Below are 23,934 nucleotides of genomic sequence, written 5' to 3' on the forward strand. Positions count from 1 at the left end.
CTGTATGTTGTGTGTGTTTGGAATGGCTGTATCTATTAAGTTGTCTTTACTTGTTTATCCTGTAATATTATATTCGGCTGGTCCTATCTGTAAAAGTAGATGGGTTGTAGTATAATTTGTAGGACTCTTGACTCTAAAACTAGGTCAAACTTGTATTTATAGTAAGGTATGGTGTCTTTTATAAGTTTGTATTTTAAAGCAAGAATTTGGTGAATGATGTTTGCTACTTGATTGTGCCTGGTAGATAAGTCCCCTGGTCCTGCTGGATTGCATCCCAGGGTACTGAAAGAAATGGCAGAGGTTATAGTAGAGGTTTTGGTGATAATTTACTAAAATTCTCTGGACCCTGGGCAGGCCTTGGAGGATTGGAAAATGGCGAATGTCATGCCACTGTTCAAAAAAGGATGTAGGCAAAAGGCAGGTAACTATAGGCCTGTTAGTTTAACATCTGTAGTTGGGAAAATGCTTGAAGCTATCATTAAAGAAGAGATAGTGAGGCATCTGGAAAGAAATGGATCCATCAGATAGTCACAGCATGGATCCAGCAAAGGCAGGTCCTGTTTGACAAACTTATTGTCATTCTTTGAGGATATAATGAGCACAGTGTACAGAGGGGAACAGATGGACGTTGTTTACTTGGATTTCCAGAAGGCATTTGATAAGGCACCCCATAAAAGACTTATCCATAAGATAAGGATGTGTAGAGTTGGGGTGATGTATTAGCATGGATAGAGGATTTGTTAGCCAATAGAAAGCAGAGAGTTGGTATTCATGGGTGTTACGCTGGTTGGCAATCAGTGGTGAGTGGTGTGCTGCAGGGGTTGGTGCTGGGCCCACAACTGTTCACAATATACGTTAACGATCTGGAAGAGGGGACCTTGTGTAGTGTATCTAAGTTTGCTGATGATACTAAATTGAGTGGAAAAGCAAATTGTGCAGAAGGTGCAGAGAGATATAGACAGGTTAAATGAGTGGGCAGGGTCTGGCAAATGGAATACAATGTTGGTAAATGTGAGGTCATTCATCCACTTTGGAAGAAACAATGAAAGAGCAGATTATTATCAAAATAGTAAAAAATCGCAGCATGCTGCTGTGCAGAGGGACTTGGGAGTGCTTGTGAATGAATCACAAAGGGTTGGCTTGCAGGTGCAGCAGGCTATCAAGGCAAATGGAATGTTGGCCTTCATTGCTAGGGGGATTGAACTTAAGAACAGGGAAGTAATGCTGACGTTGTACAAGGTACTGGTGAGGCCGCACCTGGAGTACTGTGTGCAGTTTTAGTCTCCTTACTTGAGGAAAGATACAATGGGCTTTGGAGGCGGTGCAGAGGAGGTCCACCAGGTTGATTCCAGAGATGAGGAGGTTAGATTATGAGGAGAGATTGAATTGCCTGGGACTATATGCACTGGAATTCAGAAGAATGAGAGGAGATCTTATAGAAACATATAAGATTATGAAAGGGATAGATAAGATAGAGGTAGGAAAGTTGTTTCCACTGATAGGTGAGACTAGAACTAGAGGACATAGTCTCAAGACTCGGGGCAGTAGATTTAGGATGGAGATGAGGAGGAACTGCTTTTCCCAGAGAGTGGTGAATCTGTGGAATTCTCTGCCCAATGAAGTAGTGGAGGCTACCTTAGTAAATACATTTAAGACAAGGTTGGATAGATTTTTGCATAGTAGGGGAATTAAGGGTTATGGGGGAAAGGCAGGTAGTGGCCAGATCAGCCATGATCTTATTGAATGGCAGAGCAAGCTTGAAGGACCAGATGACCTACTCCTGCTATTTCTTATATTCTGTGTAAGTAATCAGATTGAGTTAAAGTGCTACAGGATCCTGTAATATATTGGATTGTTTCTGGTTTCTTTTGGCATTTTCTGTGTTTATCATCTTGAATTTGTTGGTCTTTTATTATGTATTTTTGATATTTTTTTGTGTTAACCACCTGGTCCTGTATTACCACAAGAAAAGCCCTCTGTTTCTGGGAGGAGGTTTCCAACTCTGATCCAGGTGTTTGACGCTTCCTTGTCAACATCTAGTCTGCTCAGATTATGAGGATGTTTTCCATGGAGGGTCATGTTCTTTGTATTTTCATTATCATTATTATTATTATTATTACATTCCAGTCAACAATGTCTAGGATTGGTCAAATCTAAAGATAGCAAAGGCAAGGTTGGGCTGTGATATGGAGGAGGTGACAGGTATTCCTTGTGCTGCCGAGAATCTAAGTCTGAAGGTCACTTGGGGTCAAGTAAATTTTAATTTTTGAGCAGTGACCGTTGTACTTCCTACACTATAACAGCTTGACACTATAAATCTCATTGGGATGTCCAAGGTAAACAATAGTGCAAAAATGCAAGGCATGATTATGTGGCTCAGTTGTTGGTTGGGCAGTGTGTTAGTCCACATAATTGAGAGATAACTGTGCACCAACATACAAGCTGTCACATACTTGACAGTTATTGATGCTTGCAACTTAATTAAGATAATGCTGAGTTGTGGTTTCTGTCAAGATTTGAGATTGTGGCTTGGACTTAGTTGTTTTTTAAGTTTATAGAGATGGTTTGGGGACAGAGAAGTGTCAGGTTATGGTTTAGGGACAGTGATGTTGAGGAGTTAGAAGTTTTATTAGGATTTAGGGACAGGGATGTGGAGGCTTTATAGGTTAGGCCTCTACTCTGTGCTCAAAACTCCAGATGTCGATGGGTGATGAAGGATGTCCACAGTGTAGGCCTCTGCTCTTTACACAAAGTCCAGATTTGCGGATATGTGGACAAGGCCACCAGTTGACGTGCCTGAAGTTCGGGGTCCCATCATCAGCTAGTTCAGGGGTTGATACATAAGATCAGAGCCAGAAGTTCAATCGGAAGTCCAAAAGTCAAAGCCCAATGGCTGAATTCTGAAGAATGGAGGGCTGGAGGCCTGTCCTGGAGTTGGAGGATCGTGTGTGTGTGTGTGTCTGTGTGTATATTTTTGTGTGTGTGTGTGTAAGGACCAGAGCTTGTTTTGCTTTTGTTGTTTTGGTGCTTCTTGTGTTCTGTGTTGTTTGGCTGAGAATTGTGGATGCTACATTGGTGCCAGAATGTTTGGCGACACTTGCGGGCTGCCCTCAGCACATCCAGGGGAAGTTGATAATTCTTGATTAGCAAGGGTCTTGTGGACCAGCCAAGTGGTGGTAAATGGGATTTGTATAGATGAGTATTTGATAGTCAATGTAGATATGGTGGGCTGAAGAGCATTTTCCTGTGTTGTATGATTCTGTGTGACAACTGGTGGGCAACAATGATTACTACAGCATCAGTCACATTACGTAGCCTCATCTGACCTCTTAGAACCTTGGAGTCTGTGAACCATAACGTCTAGTGGCTGTGGTTAGTTAACCTATGTCCCTCCCGCCCCCTCCCTGTTTATTCTCATCAGAAGGTTACGTGGAGAAGGCAGGTGAATGGAGTTGAGAGGGATAATAAATCAGCCATGATGGAATGGCAGAGCAGACCCGATGGGCCGAATAGCTTATGCCTTATAGTCTTTTGGTCTTATCCCTAGATGTGTTGGTTGTTAATGCAAACAACACATTTTACTGTATGTCTTGTTGTCCATGTGTTAAATAAATATAAATCTGAATCTAAGTATGATAAATTTTGAAGGTCCAGGCAGATTTCTGAGGAATATCAAGAGTACTTTGTCAAAAGGTAACATGTTTTTCCCCACGCTCTGTTTTCGGCTGTCCATCAACCCAACTTCCAACACAAGTACTGAACTATCTTTAAGTCCATTGTTATTGCGCCTACTTTTGATGTTCTGTGCAATGTCTTGGGTGGCCTTGGAGGTTTATATGGCATGTATCCTTATGAACAGTGGGTAGTGATTTGAAGAACCCCAGTGCATTGCTGGTGAATCCAGGTAAGGTATGTGTAACATTAGTGTGTAATCAGTCACTGTACAAACCAAAGTTAATGCAGGGAATCAAAAGGCTTATTAGTATGTCAGGAGAGACTGTAAATGTGTGAGGTTCCTTGTGATCTATGTGTTCTGGGGAATGTCAAACCTAGCTGATAACTTTTTCTAAGAAATAGTTAAGGGAGACACCATGTTGGCCGTAATGACAAAGGGGTTGGAGGTTTTGTTACAATTTTACAAGGTGTTGGTCAGGTTACACCAGGAATACTGCGCATAGTTTTGGTCCACTTCTCTAAAATTAGTTATAATAGCATTGGAGGCAGCCCAAAAGAATTTCACTGGGCTAATTCATGGAATGAGAGAGTTATCCAATCAAGAGGAACTATAAACAGTTTGGGATCGTATCCCTTCAAGATCAGGCAGATGAGAGTTGTCCTTATTTGAATATATAACACTAAGGAGGCTTGACAAATGTTTGGACTTTTTTTAAACAAGGAGACATAATTGGAAAATAAGGGGACATGCATTTAAAACTGAGGTGCATAAAAGTTCTTCTGTCAGAGGGCGGTAAATCTCTGAAATTCTCTGTTCCCAGTGTTTGTGGTGGAACCAGATCATTAAATGGATTTAAGGTAGAAGTAGATAAGTTTTGTAAAGTTGGGAAACTGAGGTTTAAGGGAAACTCACAGAGGGCAACAGAGATCAACTATCATGGTATTGAATAGTGGGGCACACTCGAGGGGCCTGGTGGCCTACTGTTCTATTGAAGAGTGGGGCAGACGAGGGGCCTGGTGGTTTACAGTTGAATAGTGGGGCAGACGAGGGGCCTGGTGGTCTACTGTTCTATTGAATAATGGGGCAGATGAGGGGCCTGGTGATTTACTGTTCCGTTGAATAGTGGGGCAGACGAGGGGCCTGGTGGTTTACTGTTCCATTGAATAGTGGGGCAGACGAGGGGCCTGGTGGTTTACTGTTCTATTGAATAGTGGGGCAGACGAGGGGCCTGGTGGTTTACTGTTCTATTGAAGAGTGGGGCAGACGAGGGGCCTGGTGGTCTACTGTTCTATTGAAGAGTGGGGCAGACGAGGGGCCTGGTGGTCTACTGTTCTATTGAATAATGGGGCAGACGAGGGGCCTGGTGATTTACTGTTCTGTTGAATAGTGGGGCAGACGAGGGGCCTGGTGGGCTACTGCTCCTATTTTGTTGTGTTCTTGTGAGTGATTTAGATCTATTATTGTATAACTTGGGATACTAGTTTGTTACTGTGTCATACAAGGTGGAATCCATGTAGTTACAGATCTGTACTGGAGAGCACAGGTGTACAGTCCTGGTGGGGACCGGTCTGTCACCTTACAACATTGGGATACAATAATAGTGGGTACAGATAAGAGACTGTTTAGCATGGAGGTAAATATAGTGGTGGTGACAGGTCTGTCACTGTGTAACACCAAGGTACAGTACTAGTGGGGATGAGTGTCATTGTATAGCACTAGGGTACTGTACTGGCGGGGATGGGTCTTCTGCTGTATAAAACTGGAGTACCATGCTGGTGGGGTTGTGTCTGTCACTGTATAGCACTGGGGTACAGTGCTGCTGGGGACGGGTCTGTTCCTATGTAACACTGGGGCACAGTACTGCGGGTGGGTCTGTCATTGTATAACAGTGGGGTACAGTACTGGTGAGGCCTGGTCAATCATTATATAACACTGGTATAGTACTGGTGGAGTGAGTCTCCCTCTGTGTAACAATAGCGTATAGAACTGATGGAGTGAGTCTCTTTAACACTGGAGTGTACTGCTGGTGGGGATGGGTCTGTTACTGTATAACACTGGTGTGCAGAACTGGTGGAGTGAGTCTCTCTCTCTCTGACTTTCATATAGAACTGGTGGAGTGAGTCTCCTGTGTAACATTCATATAGAACTGGTGGAGTAAGTCTCTCTCTGTGTAACAATAGCGTACGGAACTGGTGGAGTGAGTCTGTCTATAACACTGGGGTGCACTGCTGGTGGGGATGAGTCTGTTGCTGTATAACACTGGTGTACAGAACTGGCGGAATGAGTCTCTGTCACACTCATACAGAACTGGTGGGGACAGGTTGATCACTCTTTAACACTAAAGTACAATGCTGGTGGGGATGGGTCTGTTGCTGTATAACACTGGTGTACAGAACTGTGTGGGAACGGGTCTGTCATTATGCAAGTATGATGGACACTTTGAGGTTATGAAGAGGAATGTTTAGAGTTAAATGTGGTTTTCACCCTGACCACAGCCTTTCATTTCTGTTACCCTTGAAATCTGTTTGACCTTCTTTAGTAAGCCCTTTCAAATTTGATGGTGCCGTAAACTGTTGTGAATTAAAATAACCATAAATCAATAAGTTTAAATGATGTTATCAGCTGTCTTTCAGCTACTTAAATATTATCTGGTGTGTTGGAAAGAACAGTCTTCCAGCAGGTCTGTCAACATTTTAAAAAAATCTTTAGGTGGGGTTCATATCCTTGAGCAAAAAAAAAATCACACCTGAAAAGTGAAACCATTCATCTGTTGTTTTAATCAGAAGAGATTCTGCAGATGCTGGAAATCCAGAACAATACACACAAAATGCTGGCGAAACTCAGCAGGTCAGGCAGCATCTATGGAAAGGAATAAACAGTCAAGTCCCTTCATTGGGACTGGGAAGGAAGGGGGAAGAAGCCAGAATAAGAAGGTGGTGGGGTGAGGAAGGAGTACAGCAAGAAGGTGGAGGAGGAGGGGATGAAATGAGAGGCTGGGCGGTGATAGGTGGAAAGGGTAAAGGGCTGAAGAAGGAGGAATCTGATAAGAGAAGGGAGTGGAGCATGGGATTAAGGGAAGGAGAAGAGGCCCCAGGGAGAGGTAATAGGCAGGATGAGGAACTACAGAAGCTAAGTTCAGTCATTAGGTGACTGTCAGGAGAGGGAAAGGGAATATGAAGACATTGCAGAGTACCCATCAGTAACAAGTATACCACTTTGGATAGAGTGGACATGGAGACGATATTTCTTATAGTGGGGGAGTCTAGGAACAGAGGGTACAGCCTCAAAATATCAGTATGTCCATTTAGAACAGAGATGAGATAGGGGAAGTCCTTAATAAATACTTTGCTTCAGTATTTTCCAGTGAGATGGACCTTGACATTTGTGACAACAGTGTAAAGCAGGCTGATATGCTGGAACATGCTGACGTTAAGAAAAAGAATGTGCTGGAACTTTTGAAAAACATTAGGATTGATAAGACACCAGGGCCAGAGGGGATAATGGAAACCTTCGAAGGAGGATAATGAGCTTGTCCAAATCTAGACTTTTCAATCTGTACAAAAAGTACCTTAGTTACTACAGGAAGCGAGGGAAGATTTCCTGTGCTGTTGGCAATGATCTTCGTGTCCTCGCTGGCTGCAGTAGTTATACCAGATGATTGGGTGATGTGGCAAATGCTGTTCCTTTGTTCAAAAAGGGAGTAGGGATAACCCTGGGAATTATAGTCCAGTAAGTCTTATTTCAGTAATTAAGGGAGAAGATTCTTAGAGATGGGTTTTTATGAGCATTTGGAGAAGCATAGACTGAGTAGGGATAGTCAGTATGGCTCTGAGATTGGCAGGATGTGCTGCACAAGGCTGATTGAATTCTTTGAGGAAAAAGCAAAATAAATTGATGAAGGTAGGGCAGTTCGTGTGTATATGGATTTTAGTAAGGCATTTCCCATGGTAGGGTCATTCCGAAGGCCAAGAGGGACAGCATCCAGGAAAACACGGCTGAGTGGATTCAGGATAGGCTTATCCACAGAAGGCAGATGGTGATGAGTATTTTACTTAAAGGTCGATGACCACTGGTGTTCCTCAGCAATCTGTTCTGGGGCCCATGCTGTTTTTTAGTAAATGATTTGGATGAGGAAATGAAAGGGTGGGTTAGTAAGTTTGCAGACAACACGAAGGTTGGTGGAGCTGTGGATAGTGTAAACCAGTGGTCCCCAACCACCAGGCCGCGGACCGGTACCGGGCCGCGAGGAAACGATATGATCTGGCAATATGAAACAATATGAGTCAGCTGCACCTTTCCTCATTCCCTGTCATGCACTGTTGAGCTTGAATGCACGCGAGGTCATTACCCATGTGTCATCCATGTCAGCGCGGGACGATAATCAACTCCTTGAACTTGCAAGTGAAGGTGGGCTGAAAAGTATCTTTGACATAACATCTCTGCCGGCATTCTGGATCAAAGTCAAGGCTAAATATCCTGAGATAGACAGGAAAGCACTGAAAGCACTGCTTCCATTTCCAACATATCTCTGCAATGAATACAAAGAAAACCAAATTGCGGAATAAACTGGACATAAGGAACTCCCATCGAGTATCGTTGTCTCTCATCACCCCTCGATAGGACCGTGTTGTTGCAGGGAAACAAGCCCAGGGCTCCCACTGATTCAGCGATATTGGTGTGTTGCAATGATTTTATATGTTCATACGGGGAAAATATGTGCTGTGTGTTTAATACCCAAACTTTACTTAAAATGTTACGATGCGATTGACTTACTTATATAACCATATAACAATTACAGCACAGAAACAGGCCATCTCTGCCCTTCTAGTCTGTGCCGAACACTACTCTCACCCAGTCCCACCGACCTGCACTCAGCCCATAACCCTCCATTCCTTTCCTGTCCATATACCTGTCCAATTTTTCTTTAAATGATAATATCGAACCTGCCTCTACCACTTCTACTGGAAGTTCGTTCAATACTTACTTCAAGCTCCCCTGTCCTCCCCTGATAACTAACTTATTGCTATATTCATGCGAGGAAAATATGCGCTGTGTGTTTAATATTAAATTCATTAGATAAACCCTTTTAGAAACGAAATTGAATGTATTGGCCACTTATCACCTATACTATATTCTGGTCGTGATTAACCCCACCCCCCCGAACAGAATCACTGAAAACGATTTGTAGAAAAAATCGGCACGTACATGCATGCGCAAATCACGCATGCGCACTGGTGCCCGTGCAAGGCCTCATGGTCATTGTAGTCTCGTGGGGTAAACAACGTATTTGACTGCCACTCTTGTCCTCCCCCCCCCCCCCCCCCCCCCCCCCCCCGGTCGGCAAGAATATTGTCAATATGAAACTGATCCGCAGTGCAAAAAAGCTGGGGACCCCTGGTGTAAACGGTTGTTGTAGGTTACAATGGGACATTGATGGGTTAAGTAGCAGATGGAGTTCAATTGAGAAAGGTGTTAAGTGATTCACTTTGGAAGGTCAAAATTGGAAGCAGAGTACGGGGTTAATAATAGAATTCTTAGCAGTGTGATGGAGCAGAAGGATCTTGGGTCCATATCCATAGATCCCTCAGTGTTGCCATACAAGTTAATAGGGTGGTTAAGAAGGCATATGACATGTTGGCCTTCATTAGTTGGGGTATTAAGTTCAAGAACTGTGAGGTAATGTTGAACCTCTATAAAGCCCTGGTTAGACCACACTTGGAATTTTGTGTTCAGTTCTAGTGCCTCATTACAGGAAGGATGTGGAAGCTTCAGAGAGGGTGCAGAGGAGATTTACCAGGACACTGCCTGGATAGGAGAGCATGTCTTATGACAGGTTGAGTGAGCTAGGCTTTTGTCTCTGGAGTGAAGGAGAATGAGAGTTGATTTAAAAGCGGTGTACAAGATGGTAAGAGCCCTAGATCAAGTGGACAGCCAGAGACTTTTTTCCCCCAGAGCTGAAACAGCATAATTTGAAGGTCGTAAACACGAGGAAATCTGCAGATGCTGGAATTTCAAGCAACACACATGAAAGTTGCTGGTGAACGCAGCAGGCCAGGCAGCATCTCTAGGAAGAGGTACAGTCGATGTTTCAGGCCGAGACCCTTCATCAGGACTAACTGAAAGAAGAGCTAGTCAGAGATTTCAAATCTCTTACCAAGACTGTCTCTCCGCTATTCCCCACTCTGACTTTTTAGATCTTCTCATCTGCCTATTACTTCTCCCTGGGTTCTCTCCACCTTCCCTTTCTCCTATGATTCACTCTCCTTTCTTATCAGATTCCTCCTTCTCCAGCCCTTGACCTTTCCACCCACCTGGCTTCACCAATCACTTTCCAGCTAGCCTCCTCTTGCTCCCCCCACCATTTCATTCTGGCAAATTCCCCTTCTCAGTCCTAAAGAAGGGTCTTGGCCCAAAACGTTGGCTATCTGTTCGTTTCCATAGATGCTACCTGACCTGCTGAGTTCCTCCAGCATTTTGTGTATGTTGTTTTGTATTTCCAGCATCTGCAGACTTTCTCGAGTTGATAGATAATTTCTTATTGATATTGTCCACTTCTTAGAAACTTTGTACGTGATTGTACTAAAATCCTAGTGACAAATTATTTATCCTTTCTGTGCAAGATGGCAATCATGCTTCACAAGAAGTAATTGACTGTGACTTAGTTTGGGGCTGCATGCAGGTATGAAAGGAACTGGATAAGTAAATTATTGTTTCTAAACCAGCATGGATAACTTCACTCATCGCAACACTGAACTGATTCCATGACCTATGGACTCACTTTCAAGGATTCTACAACTCGTGCTCTCAGTATTATTTACTTACTTATTATTTTTTAAATATTTGCACAGTTTGTCTTCTTTTGAACATGAGTTATTTGTCAGTCTTTGTAGTTTTTTTTACTGACTATTGTATTTCTTTGTTCTATTGTGAATTTCTGAAAGAGAATGAATCTCAGGTAGTGTATGATGATGTATATGTACTTTAATAATAAAGTTACTTTGAAACTACTTCATTAAAATTGAAAATCCTGAAACTTGCATCTTTGTTGATTCTCTGTTCAGGTTGCTCACAACAGAAACACCAAACACATGGATCGTTATTCAGGGTAAGTTTCCATCAGTGCAACAGGAATAACATGGGGGGGGGGCCCAGTGTATGCAATCTTGTTGACTAACCGTGACAATGCTATATTCCAATTTGAAATTGGGTTGCAAGAGCAGATTTAGTTTCTATTCCTTATAAGTAATAGCATCCAAAGCTCACTGACACTTGGGGGTACTGAGTAGGCTTGGCTTCTACTTGCTGTCCCCTTCACAGCTACCTAGTGGAGATAGGGAAGATGAATGGGCCTGAATCTTGTCATTATTCATTCATGTTGGGAAAGAGTAGAGAAGAGTAGACAAGGAGATTGGAAAGCTGGGACTTCAAGGACTGAGTTATGGAGAGAGACTGAGCAGATTGGAACTTTTTCGTCATTGCAGCATAGGAGAATGAGGGGGGATCTTATAGAAGGGTATACAGTTTGGGTGGCATAGAGCGTAGCAGTTAGCATAACACTTTACAACACCAGCAACTCGGGTTCAATTCCTGCCACTCTCTGTAAGGAGTTTGTACATTCTTCCCGTGACCGTGTGAGTTTTTCCCAGGGCTCCAGTTTTCTCCCACATTACAGAGATGTATGGATTAGTAGGTTAGTTGGTCACATGGGTGTCATTGGGCAGCGTGAGCTCGTTGGGCCAGAAAGGCCTGTTACCGTGCTGTAAATCCAACTAAGTAAATAAATGAAGGGCTGAAATAGGGTGAAAGTTCAGTCTTTTTCCCAGGGTTGGGGAATCAAGAACCAGAGGGCATAGGTTTAAGATGAGAGGGGAGAGATTTGGTAGGAACCTGAGGGGCAACTTCTCCCATACAGAGGATGGTTAGTTATATGAAACGAACTGCCAGAGGAAGTGGTAGAGGTGGGTACATGAACAACATTTGAAGGTACTTTGGCATGTGCGTGAATAGGAAAGGCTTAAAGGGATATGGGCCAAACATGGGCAAGTGGATGATCTTAGATGGGAATCTTGGTCAGCATGGACCAGTTGGGCTGAAGGGCCTGTTTCTCTGTTGTATAACTGTATGATCCTATAACCACCCTACAATTCTTGTTGTGACCAAGTACTATCTCCACGAGGATATAACAGTAGCCATTTATGTCAATGTTGAAATGCACAGCATTTCGTGGATAGATGAATACAATTTCAAGTACATTTTCTACTCATGTTTATACTCCTATCTACAATAATCTCAGTTCATCAGCTGTGTCCTTCAGGACTTGGCCAGCTCAGTCTGTAGTGTTACTGCTGAGAGATTCTAGAATAAATGATAAAGCTTCTCCCCCCCCCCCCAACTCTAAGCATGTTCTGTGTCCTTGTTTCCTTCAGTGGAGTGTTGATTCATTAACTGAGGGAGGAGGAGGGTGGTAACCAGAAAGGATTTCCTTACCCCAGTTTGAACTGAAGCTGGAGGGTCTGATGAGTTCAGAGGCAATGTTGAGAACTCCATGAACAGGCCCTTCAGACCACCATGTCTGTGCCAAACATGATGGCAAATTAAACCCAATCACTTCTGACTGTACATGGTCCATATCTCTCCATTCCCCACATATTGAACGTGTCTATCTAACTGTCTCTTAAACACCAATGTCAAATCTGCTTCCATCACTACCCTGGCAACTACTGTTCTCTGTCTTGAAAAAAACTTGGCCCGCACATCTTCTTTAAACTTTCTCCCTCTTCGCTTAAATGCTTGTCCATCAAACCAGGAGCAGAATTAGGCCATTCGGCCCATGGAATCTTCTCCACAGTTCCATCAAGGCAGATTCATTATCTCTGTGAAATCCATTCTCCTGCCTTTTCCCTGTGACCTTTGATATCCTACTAATCAAGAACCTATCAATCTTGGCTTTACATATACCTAATGACATGGCCTTCACAGCCATCCGCAGCAATGAATTCCACAGATTCACCACCCTCTGGCTAATAAGTTCCTCCCCATCTCTGTTCGAAAGAATGTCATGTTGATGGTGAGGAACCTAAATAGTTTTAAATTGAAATCCCTGAATTAATCTGTTCTGGGAACTGTATCAAATAGATAAGTGACAGCTGATTTTTCCAGACACTGGTTGGAAGACTGCAGCTGGACAAGTTTCCAGCATATGTATACATATGCAGAGATAGAAAGATAATTTAGATAGTGCTGTCTCCAGAGTTTTTTTGTTGTGCAACTGTCCAGAGAGTGTGAAAATGAAGTAGGACACAGAGGGATATCTTGGGGCCAGCGTGTGTTTTTACTTAGTTTGTCACTTAGTGAGGACTCTGGCTGTTATTTTCACCAGGCATTCCGGAGAGATGTTTAACCGGTATGTTCTTGAGAATGACAAGTCAGTGGTGAGTCAGATGCAGAAGAAGTACTGGAAGACAAAGCAGGCGCTCATCAAAGCAACGGGAAAGAAAGAAGATGAGCATCTGGTGGCTTCGGACGCAGATTTAGATGCGAAACTAGAGGTAGGTGGCCAAACCTGACCACCCTCATCCTTGGATCTGAGTAAAACATAATTGCATGATGTATAATTTCCATAATGTGAATGGTGTGGATATTCTTAAGAACACTAGGGTGAACAAAAATTAATTTCATGTTTATCACTAGTAGGAAAAATGTTGTGATAAAGAATGCAAACAAAATGTATTGCATTTTAGTATTTTGTAAAGATTTAATGGTACCATTATGTTCACAAAGCCTAGAGACAATACTGATCTGATTGTGTTGTATCAACAATGACTGTAGACTGTGTTGAAAGACACAGTAAATGCTGCTCTGTACTGAATGAAAAGAAGCTGTTGGAGGTGTCCATAAGACCATAAATCATAGCATAATTAGGCCACTCGGTCCATCGAGTTTGCTTTGCCATCCATCATGACTGATTTATTATCCCTCTCAACCCTATTTTCCTGCCTCCTCCCTGTAACGGAGTGAGGTATTAATTTAGATTTGCAGTGTTATACAGCACAGAAACAGGCCCTTTGGTCTAACTTCTTCAAACTGACTATGATGCCCATTTAAGATACAGCAGATCCATTTGCCTGCATTAGGCTCACGTGTCTGTTTTAAGCAGCAGCCAGTTGGAGATCTGAAGTGTGAGAAGGCATAGCTCACTCAGATTCACAGAATTAATCCATAAGGCATCGACTTGTGCAGTTTGGTGTTTTCAGCAGCGGCCAATCAGCTATTGGGATTGATTGGCAAGAACAAGTTAAAATAAGGCAGAGGCAAGCAGAATGGACAGTGAGGATTTTGGGACTCTAGCTCTCCTAGACTTCAGCGAGGAGAGGCTTTTTCAGAGAAAGCGAAAAGCTTTGTTTTGCACAGTTAGAACAGTAGGGATGCCAGGCATGATAGTTGAATGCTCCTCTAGCGGGATGTGGGAAGGCAGAGAGACCTCCAGTGTCTCTGACGACTACACCTGCGAGAAGTGCATCCAGCTGCAGCTTCTAACACTGTATTAAGGAGTTGGAGCAAGAATTGGATGAACTCTGGATCATTTGGGAGGCTGAGTGGGTGATAGATAGGACATACAGAGGGGTAGTTCCACCCAGGGTACAGGACACAAGAAAATGGGTGACAGTCAGGAAGGAGAAAGGAGTTAAACGGCCAGTGCAGAGTACCCTTGTGGCCATCCCCCTCAACAAGAGATATACCACTTTGGATACTGTTTTGGGGGGGGGGGGGGTGCGGGAGATGTCTTATCAGATGACAGTCATGGTGCTCCTGAGTCTGACTCTGTGACTCAGAGGAAAGGGGGAGAAGAAGCGAAACTGTGGGGATAGGGGATCTGTTAGTTAGAGGAACAGAAAGTAGGTTCTGTGGACAAGAACAGGATTCCCAAATGATATTTTGCTTCCCAGGTGCCAGGGGTCCAGGACATCTCAGACAGAGTCCTCAGCATTCTGAATTGGGAGGGTGAGCAGCCAGAGGTTGTGGTCCATGTAGGTACCAATGACATAGGTAGAAAGAATGACGAGGTTCTGCAAAGTGAGTTCAGGGAGTTGGGTGCCAAATTAAAGGACAGGACCTCTAGAGTTGTCATCTCAGGATTGCTACCCGTGCCACGTGCTTGTGAGGCCAGAAACAGGAAGATTGTACAATTTAACACGTGGCCATGGAGTTGGTGTAGGAGGCAGGACTTGAAATTTTTGGATCATTGGACTCTCTACCAGGGAAGATGGGACCTGTACTGAAGAGACCTCAAACAAAGATGGGAATCAAAAGGTTGAGCATGGTGTGACTAATGTTCCGAGCTGCATATATTTCAATGCAAGAAGTATTATAGGAAAGGCAGATGAGCTCAGGGCATGGATCAACACCTGGAATTATAATATTGTAACCATTAGTGAGACTTGATTGCAGGAGGGGCAGGACTGGCAACTCAATATTCTGGGTTCCATTGTTTTAGACGCGACAGGGTGAGAGGGATTAAAGGAGGAGGGGTGGCGATATTAATTAGACTAATCAGTGAAGATGTCATGGTGGTGCTTAGTCAGGACAGACTACAGAACTTGTGAGTCATTACAGGTGGAACAGAGGAATAAGAAAGGTATGACCACTTTAATGGTGCTGTATTACAGATTACCCAACAGTCTGCGGAATTTAAAGGAATAAATTTGTAGAGACTGTTGCAAAAAACATAAGATTGATATTGCAGGTGAATTTTAACTTTCCACATCTTGACTGGGATTCCCATACTGTAAAAGGACTAGATGGGATAGAGTTTGTAAAATGTGTTCAGGAAAGTTTCCTTAATTAGTGCATAGAAGTCTCAATGAGGGAATGATACAGGGCAGGTGGCAGAAGTTTATGTGGGGGAACACTTTACATCTAGTGATCATAATGTTAATAGTTTCAAAGTAAATATGGAAAAAAAAAATAGGTCAGGTCCTTGGGTTTTGATTCTAAATTGGTAAAAGTCCAAATTTGATGGTATCAGAAAGGATAAGGCAAGCTTGGATTGGGACAAGCCATTTTTTGACGAAGGGTGTATTTGGAAAGTGGAAGGCCTTCAAAAGTAAAATTTTGAGAGTACAAAGCTTATGTGTGCCTGTCAGAATACGATGTAAATATAACAGTGTTAGAGGAATCACCCGTTGTAATAAGTGAGGCAGAGAGAATCTGTATTTACCAATAAGTAACTTTTATTGTCTCAACTAAAAGGCACATGGATTCACAAACTAACTACCTGTGTGCACCCCACTAGAAGCCCTGACCCTCCATGAACAGTCAATGAAGAGAAAAGGAGTCTACACTGGCCAGGTCTTCCTCGAGGACCTGTGGGGTCCTCCTTATCGGTGATGGTTGGTCTCCAGTTGCTGGAGAGTTGGAGCTCCTGACTCTTGACCACAGTTATAGTATTTATTTACTCCACTTTCAGTTCTCCCTGTTCCATTTCCTCTGCCCTTCCTTGCCCCTTGATAGCATGGCAGGGAGGCTCTCGGGGTGGGTCCTCTGCCCTCATTTCTCCAGGCAGTTGTCTGACTTTTAATAGACATCACCTTCCCATTAGAGGGCTTAGTTGGTCTTTGTATCTTCTTTTCCTAAGCTGTACTCATTTTCCTCGGTACCCATGCCTCAGTATGTGTAGGTTCAGAAGGATCCAACATTTCTAGTGACTTTTTAGATTCATCGGTACAGTGAGACACCAGTGTCCTCAACCACCTACTTGAGGTGCTTGGTCCTAAATGGTCCTGATTGGATGCTGTTCCATACACCCCTTGGAACATCATCCGTAAATGGGATGCAAATGCAGTGGGATGTTCCTCTCTCATCTGATAACATTTGGCTAGTGCATTTACATGGTCCCGTCTGTTAACACCTATAGCAGTCAATACTGTGTTCTTTAATTCCTCACTTCTTCCCCAATCATGTCATTGTATATCTGGCAAAGCTGAGTGTATATTTCGGTGAAAACACATTATACTCAATTTCTTTTCCTCGGAATCATCTAGGCCATGTATTACTCTCTGATGACTAGTTGCATGGAAAAGTTCACAAGGATAGTCTCCGAGCACTTATGTCCCAATATCTCGAAGCTGCTGTACCCCAAACAGTGTGGTGAATGTTATATTCTGATTTTGATTTCCTCCCCCTGGCTCCACCTGCTCTGATAGCACCAGCTCCTGTGGTAGGGTGTTGGTGGGAGTTCCTCAGGAAATGGTGCTCCGTAATTATCATAACTGTATCTAGTAGCTTCATCTGCTAAATCATGCCAATCAATATCTCCATATTCACCTTCCTCCCCTTTTTCAGATCCAAAAGCACATATTATTCCTTGCTGTGCAGCAACTTGGTCCTTTAGCTTTTGAATCTGTTTTAAAACACTTTGCACGATCCCAGTGTTACTCTTCCTTTACTGTGCTGATTTCTGAATCACATTCACAGCCGTCTTTAAATCACTGCACTGTTTCCTTAATCCTTTCACTTCATCTTTCAGTAGTTTGGCTGCTTCCTCTTACTTACTTTTCTCTTTTAGTAATTTCTCACACTTCAACTGAGACTGGTTCATATGAATCAAGTCCATACCTCTCTGACCCTGTGAATCAGTAACCCTTTATCTAAAGGTTTCTACCTCGTTTTGGAGTCTTTTGTGTTCTCCTTCTAACCTCTCTCACTCAGTGAAGGGTCTTGGCCCGAAACGTGGACTGTACTTACTCCTATAGATGCTGCCTGGCCTGCTGCGTTCACCAGCATTTTTTGTGTGTGTCACTTGGCTTTTGCTTTATGCCAACATTTATTTTCTGTATCTAATCTATGCCATTCTGCCTTGGCATTCTGTCGTAATTCCATGAAATCCTAATTAAGTAGACAACTGCTACTGGTGTTTGTAATTGTTTAAACTTCTTGCCTGACAGTTTCCCTTAGGCAATTTTTCCAAAGGATATTGCCAGCAGTTTTCCCTTCACAGCCAGAGTGACTGGCAAACTCCTCATATTGCGCCCACTTTCCCAACACGTATTTCTGTAGGCACCCCCTCCAATTAAAACAATACGAGGCCTTCGGATGTGCAGTATTTCCCGAATTCTTCATCAGAATCAGAATCACGTTTATTATCACCAGTATATGTCATGAAATTTGTTAACTTAACATTGTTAACATCCTGGGTCAGTAACCATTAACTACCTAGCCCCAGATCTCTCTCTACCTTACCCACGTGGTCTGACTAGAGTCTCCGGCTGAACGAAGAGATTTACCCTTGAGCCCCCGACATTCTGTTATGGGAATCAGCCCTTGTAATAACTGAGGCATAGAGAATCTGTATTTACCGATAAGTAACTTTTACTTTCTCAACTAAAAAACACATGGGTTCACAAATTAACTACCTGTGTGCACCCCACTGGAATCCCTGACCCTCCATGAACAGTCAATGAAGAGAAAAGGTAGTACCTGGGAAAGGAGTCTACACTGGCTAGGTGTTCCTCGTGGTCCTGATCGCCACATGTCCATGAAGTCCTCCTTATTGGTGATGGTTGGTCTCTAGTTACTGGAGAGTTATCGCCCCTGTGTATTTGGAGCTCCTGATTTTTGTATTGTTCCTCATCAGTTGAACCGGTGAATCTCCATCCCGTTGGGCTCAAGGTCACCTGACCTACCTGGGTCACCTTGTTGCTGATTCTTGTCCAGGGCTACAACCAACATTGTTTCATGGGTCTGCCCACCCCAACCTTGTGTATTTTGTCTTTCAACTCTGACTGGTCCAAACCAGTTAAATGAGGCAACCCAGTCTTACCGAGATTACAGATTGCTTCTTTGGTAGGTCTGGCATTTTACATAATAAATAGCTACTCATCTGAGAATGGTCTCAGGTTTAGCAGATCATTACCTGAAGCTCCTTGTGTCCACATTCAATTGCTGCCATTAGGTTACTCAGAGCAAGAATTGGCTCAGAGTCCACAAAATGGGGGGAAACAAAGACATTTGGTTTGAGTGCTTCCCCTGTTCTTGATTCATCAAATCCACAAATTGTAGACTGTAGTTTTTTCTGGCCAACAACAGGTTTAGGGAACCTTGGTTTTCAAGAGATATTGAGGCACTAGTAAAGAAAAAAAAGGTGTATAGCAGGTAGGAACAAATGAGTTACTTATGGAGTATAAGAAATGCAGAGTCTGCTGGCAGTGTGGCGGCGTAGATGTTTACAGGGGGTCAAATTGGTTGTCTTGCATCGTGAGTCACAAGGACATAAGTCTACCTGGCTTCTGACCAGTAGGCTTTGAAGCTTATTGACGATGGTGTTTTTGTTCATGAAGCCCACCCCTGAGAATCTGTTCTTATTGATGCTTCTGCCTGAGCAGAAGAGAGTGTAGCCTGCACTATGCTCTATCAAAGATCCTTGATCTGCAAAACATACTTCACTTATAGCAGTGATGTCAATGTCCGGCCGAACTAGTTATCATGCCATGAGCGCTAAGCGTCTTTGGGGTCAGTCACCTTCTGTAGAGTCCTGCATTGTGCGTATGTTCCAGCATGCGATTTTGAGATGTGTTGACTTCTTTGTTTTATTTTCCATTTTCTTACCGTGAGATTCCTATTGGCCGTGGCAAACCAACCAGGTGGAGGTAAGGCAAGCTTTTTTTGGACCACCTTTTCTAGGTCCATCTCCATCCGGAGCAAGTGGTGCTATCCCTGAAGAGGGCTGCTTGGTCACTCAGAGGGCTGAGGAACACTGCTGTGGCCTCAGGTCAATAGTCAGATGACCCATGGGTCTGAGCTGTCTACGTGCAGAGTTGAGACCGCAACTTCCAGCATCATCTAACACCTGTAGTTTCGCTCCATCTCCATCACTGTAGGACTTTTCTTTCCACTCTTTAAGCTGAGGGACATTCTACAATGACACAGTGAGCTGTGACGACTGCAGCGACCGCAAGGCTGTAGGTTGAGTATCGGGAGTTTTCCTCCTCCTAGACAGGTGAGGTACCGAAGAATCGGAGGATAGCTAACTTTGTTCCACTGTTGAAGAAAGGCTCAAAAAATAAACAGGAAATTATAGGCCGGTGAGCGTAACATCAATAATGGGAGAGTTATTGCAAAGTATTTGGACAGACAGGGACTGATTAGTCATAGTCAACATGGCTTTATGCATGGTAGGTCGTATCTAACCAATTCGAGGAAGTTATGAAGAAAGTTGTTGAAGGCAAGGCAGTGGATGTTGTCTACATGGACCTTAGCAAGACATTTGACAAGGTCCTGCATGGGGGGTTGGTCAAGAACGTTCATCTGCTTGGCATTCAAGATGAGGTATGTAGTATATTGAATTAGACTCTGGCTTTGCAGGAGAAACCAGAGAGTGTAAGTAGATGGTTGCCTCTCTCACTGGAGGCCTGTAACCAGTGGAGTGCTGCAGGGATTGGTGCTGGGTCCAATGTTCTTTATCATCCGGATCACTGATAAAGGTGACAATGTGGTTAACTGGATAGCAAATTTGCGATGACACCAAGATTGGGGAGTAGTGGATAGGGAGCAAGCAAGACTATCAGAGCTTGCAGCGGGATCTTGATGAGCTGGAAAAATGTGCTGAAAAGTACCAAGTGGAATTTAATGCAGAAAAGTGCGAGGTGTTGCACTTCGGTAGGACCAACCTGGGTAGGTCTTATACAGTGAATGGTACAGCACTTAGTGCTGTAGAGCAAAGGGATTTGGTAATACATGTCCATAATTCATTGAAAGTGAAATACAGGTATATAGTTTTGTAAGGATAGCTTTTGGCACATTTGCCTTCATAAAACGAAGTACTGAGTACAGGAGATGGGATGTTATGTTAAGTTGCATAACGCATTGGAGAGGCCAAGTTTGGAGTATTGTTTTGGTCACTTACCTACAGGAAAGATGTAAATAGGTTGCAAGAGTACTGAGAATGTTTTTAAGGATGTTGCTGGGGCTGGAGGACCTGAGTTATAAGGAAAGATTGAATATGTTAGGACTTTATTCCTTGGAATGTAGAAGATTGAGGGGAGATTTGATAGAGGTATACAAAATTATGAGGGGTACAGATAGAGTAAATGCAAGTTGGCTTTTTCCACTGAGGTTGGGTGGGATTACATCTCGAGGTCATTGGTTAAGGGTGAAAGATGAAAAGTGTAGGGGGAACGTGAGCGGAAACCTTTTTACTTGGGGTCAATGTGGAATGAGCTGTCAGTACAACTGGTGCATACAAGCTCGATTTCAATGTTTCAGAGAAGTTTGGATAGGTACGTGGACTTTAGGGGTATAGGGGGCTATGGTCCCAGTGCAGGTTGATGGGAATAGGCCATTTAGATGGTGTGGACTAGATGGACCAAAGAGCCTGTTTCTGTGCTGTACTTTTCGATGACTCCATGACTTTGTCTCTAAACCTCTCCATGTATGTCCGTTTGCCTTTTTAAGTATTTCAATTGTAGCTACCTCTAGCACAAGCCCTGGCAGCTCATTCCAAAGTCCATGTAGACAATGTCTACTGCCCTGTCCTTGTTAATCCTGCATGTCATCTCTTCAAAGAGTTCCCACACACAAAACCATGCTGACTATCCCTTGCTTTCCAAATGCAGATAGATCCTGTCTCTCACAGTCCTCTGTAGTAACTTTCCCATCTCTAATGTTAGGCTCACTGGCCCGTAGTTCCCTGGCTTATCCTAGTGGCCTTTCTTAAATAAAGGCACATTATTAACTGTGTTCTAGTTTTCGGTACCTGACCCATAGCTAACAAAGCTACAAATGTCTTTTAATTTTTGCTCTGCCTTGGAATACCTTTCATAAACAAATCAAAATCTGTCTATAAGGGTCTTACAAGGAGTTCCAGCTGATGGGATGTTTTTCAATCTCTCTATCCACTTCATGAGCAGAATTCAGTTGCAAGAAAAATAATAAATTGCATTTCTGTTGAACTTTGCAAACCTCCGAACTTTAGTGAGGATACTGTCTTGCAGGCTTTCATAGATAACATTGTTATAATATGTTTTCTGTGGGTACAAGCCAGATTGAGTTAATATTGCAGGAAATATGGTTGAGCAGTTAATAAAGAACAAACTTAATTTTCAAACTCTTGAAATGTTTTAATGCTTATAGCCTTGAAAGAGGTTCAGTGACTTAATTAATACAAAACATGCCATTTGGCCCAACACATTGATGCCTGCTAGGGGGCTTTCCGGTTCTTATTGCATTTACCTGCATTTGGTCCATATCTCTCCAAAAACTTTCCTGTCTATGAACCTGTCTAAATGTAATCGTGCCTATCTCTACCACTTCCTCTGGCAGCTCACTCCATACACCCAACACCCTTTATGTTAAAACTTTCCTTCACAGATCCTTCTTGAATCTGTCCTCTCTCACAATTCTTAGAAAGAAGTGTCACAGGATCAGAAGATGTAGAATTCTTGTGGGTAGAGTTTAGAAACTGCAAGGGTAAAAAGACTCCGTTCGGAGTTATATACAGGCCTCCGAACAGTAGCCAGGATGTGGATATAAATTAGAACAGGAGCTTGTCAAATGGGCAATGTTACAATAGTCATAGGGGATTTCAATATGCAGGTAGATTGGGAAAATCAGGTTGGTGCTGGATCCCAAGAGTGAGAATTTGTAGAATGCCCATAAGATGACTTTTTAGAGCAGCTTATGGTTGAGTCCAACAGATCAGCTATCCTGGATTGGGTGTTGTTCAAAATCAATGGTTCTATTTATTATCAAAGAATGTATACAGTATACAACCTGAAGTGTGTAGTCTTTGCAGAACCCCAAAAGACTGAATGACAGAAAAATGTTAGAACCCCAAGGCCCTCCTCCTTCCTCCCTTGTGCAAGCAGCAGCAAAACATCAATGTCCCCTCCCCCACCCATTTCAGCACCCCCACCAACCAAGAAATGGCAAAGCATCCAAAGAGAGACCATGAACAGCAGTCTCAACAAAAACTTTTTTTTTTACCTGACAGTTCAACATGTCAGAGGCTCTCTCTCTCTCACTAACCAGGGTCAGAGAGATGTCACCCATTTCACAGCAAAAGGGGAAACTAACAGTCACTGTCTGCCGTGTTGCTTTTTATTCTGAGATTCAACAACTTGAGAATCGACAGCAAACTTACCCCAACATTGTGTGTGGGTGTGTGAGAGAGAGAAAGAGAGAGATTGAAACTATTGGACTACAGAGACATCTGTCCACACATCCACTGCAGCAAAATTCTGATGTTCCTCCTCCCACAACACCTCAGTTGGCAACACCGGCCTGGAATCTGTCATGCACAGAGCCACACAGGGCTGCACCCTGGAGAAGGTCGGGAAAAGGCTGGCTGGTGAGCTCCAGGAGTGGGAACTCACCTGCCATTTAAAACAAAAACGCAATTTGAGTTCCGTTGCAGATCAGGGACCTCGACAGAACCCCAGTCACCTTGAAAAGAAAAAAAAAGATACATTAAAGAGAGGAATTTAAGCTGTTTCCACAGATGAGCTCAAAGAGGCTCCATTGGTGCCATTTTAACTGTGCTTAACATACTGCTTATTGAAACTTTCTGCACCCTCTCTAGCTTAATTACATCCTTCCTATAGTATTGCAAAAAGAATGGCTCACAGTACACAGGTGCAGTCCAAGTCCCCATCTCTTGTGGCTCCACACACACACGACCACAATAATTCTTAAGGAGACCCATTCTCTCCCTTGTTATCCTTCTCTTAATATACTAATGAAATCCCTTAGGATTCTTCAGCATCACAGAAAACACCGGAGAAACACTGGATCAAGCAGCATCTTTGGAGGGAAATGGGCATTCTGAGTTTTGGGTTGATTCTTTCATCTGGACTGAGATGAAGTTTTTCTTAGGATTCTCCTTTATCTTCCAAAGATATCTTGTTCCTTACTTTTTGCCATCCTGATTTCCTTCATCCCTTATACTCCCCAAGGGATTCTCTCGATCCCAGCTGCCTATACCTGATATTTTTCCTGACCAGAGCTTCAGTAAGCCTTGTTAGCCTTGCAGAAGGACTGACATTAGGAAAATGGGAAAAGAAGTGGCAGATGGAATAGTGTAGGAATGTGTATTGTCATGTACTTTGGTGGAAGAAATGAAGGCATAGACTATTCTCCAAACATGGAGAAAAATTCAGAAATCAGAGGTGCAAGGGAAGTTGGGAGCCCCTGTGCAGGATTCCCTAAAGGTTAACTTTGAGGTTGGGTCAGTGGTAAGGAATGCAAATGCAATGTTAGCATTCATT

At 43.2% G+C, this 23,934-nt stretch overlaps 1 protein-coding gene across 6 annotated transcripts in view; it reads left to right on the plus strand.

Annotated features, from left to right (window-relative positions):
- ical1 (islet cell autoantigen 1-like) overlaps window positions 1–23,934 on the plus strand; it is a 128,820-nt gene that overhangs the window by 13,953 nt on the left and 90,933 nt on the right. For all 6 annotated transcript variants that reach the window (XR_011886402.1, XR_011886403.1, XM_072261198.1 and 3 more), the window contains exons 2-3: window positions 10,738–10,781; window positions 13,056–13,224. Coding sequence is in view for 4 of the 6 variants with exons in the window: in XM_072261197.1 (XP_072117298.1) it covers window positions 10,738–10,781; window positions 13,056–13,224 (213 nt within the window). In the remaining 2 variants the exon portion in view is untranslated. The remainder of the gene's footprint in view (window positions 1–10,737; window positions 10,782–13,055; window positions 13,225–23,934) is intronic.

Source organism: Mobula birostris, chromosome 6 (genome assembly GCF_030028105.1).
Source record: "Mobula birostris isolate sMobBir1 chromosome 6, sMobBir1.hap1, whole genome shotgun sequence".
Lineage (NCBI taxonomy): Eukaryota > Metazoa > Chordata > Chondrichthyes > Myliobatiformes > Myliobatidae > Mobula > Mobula birostris.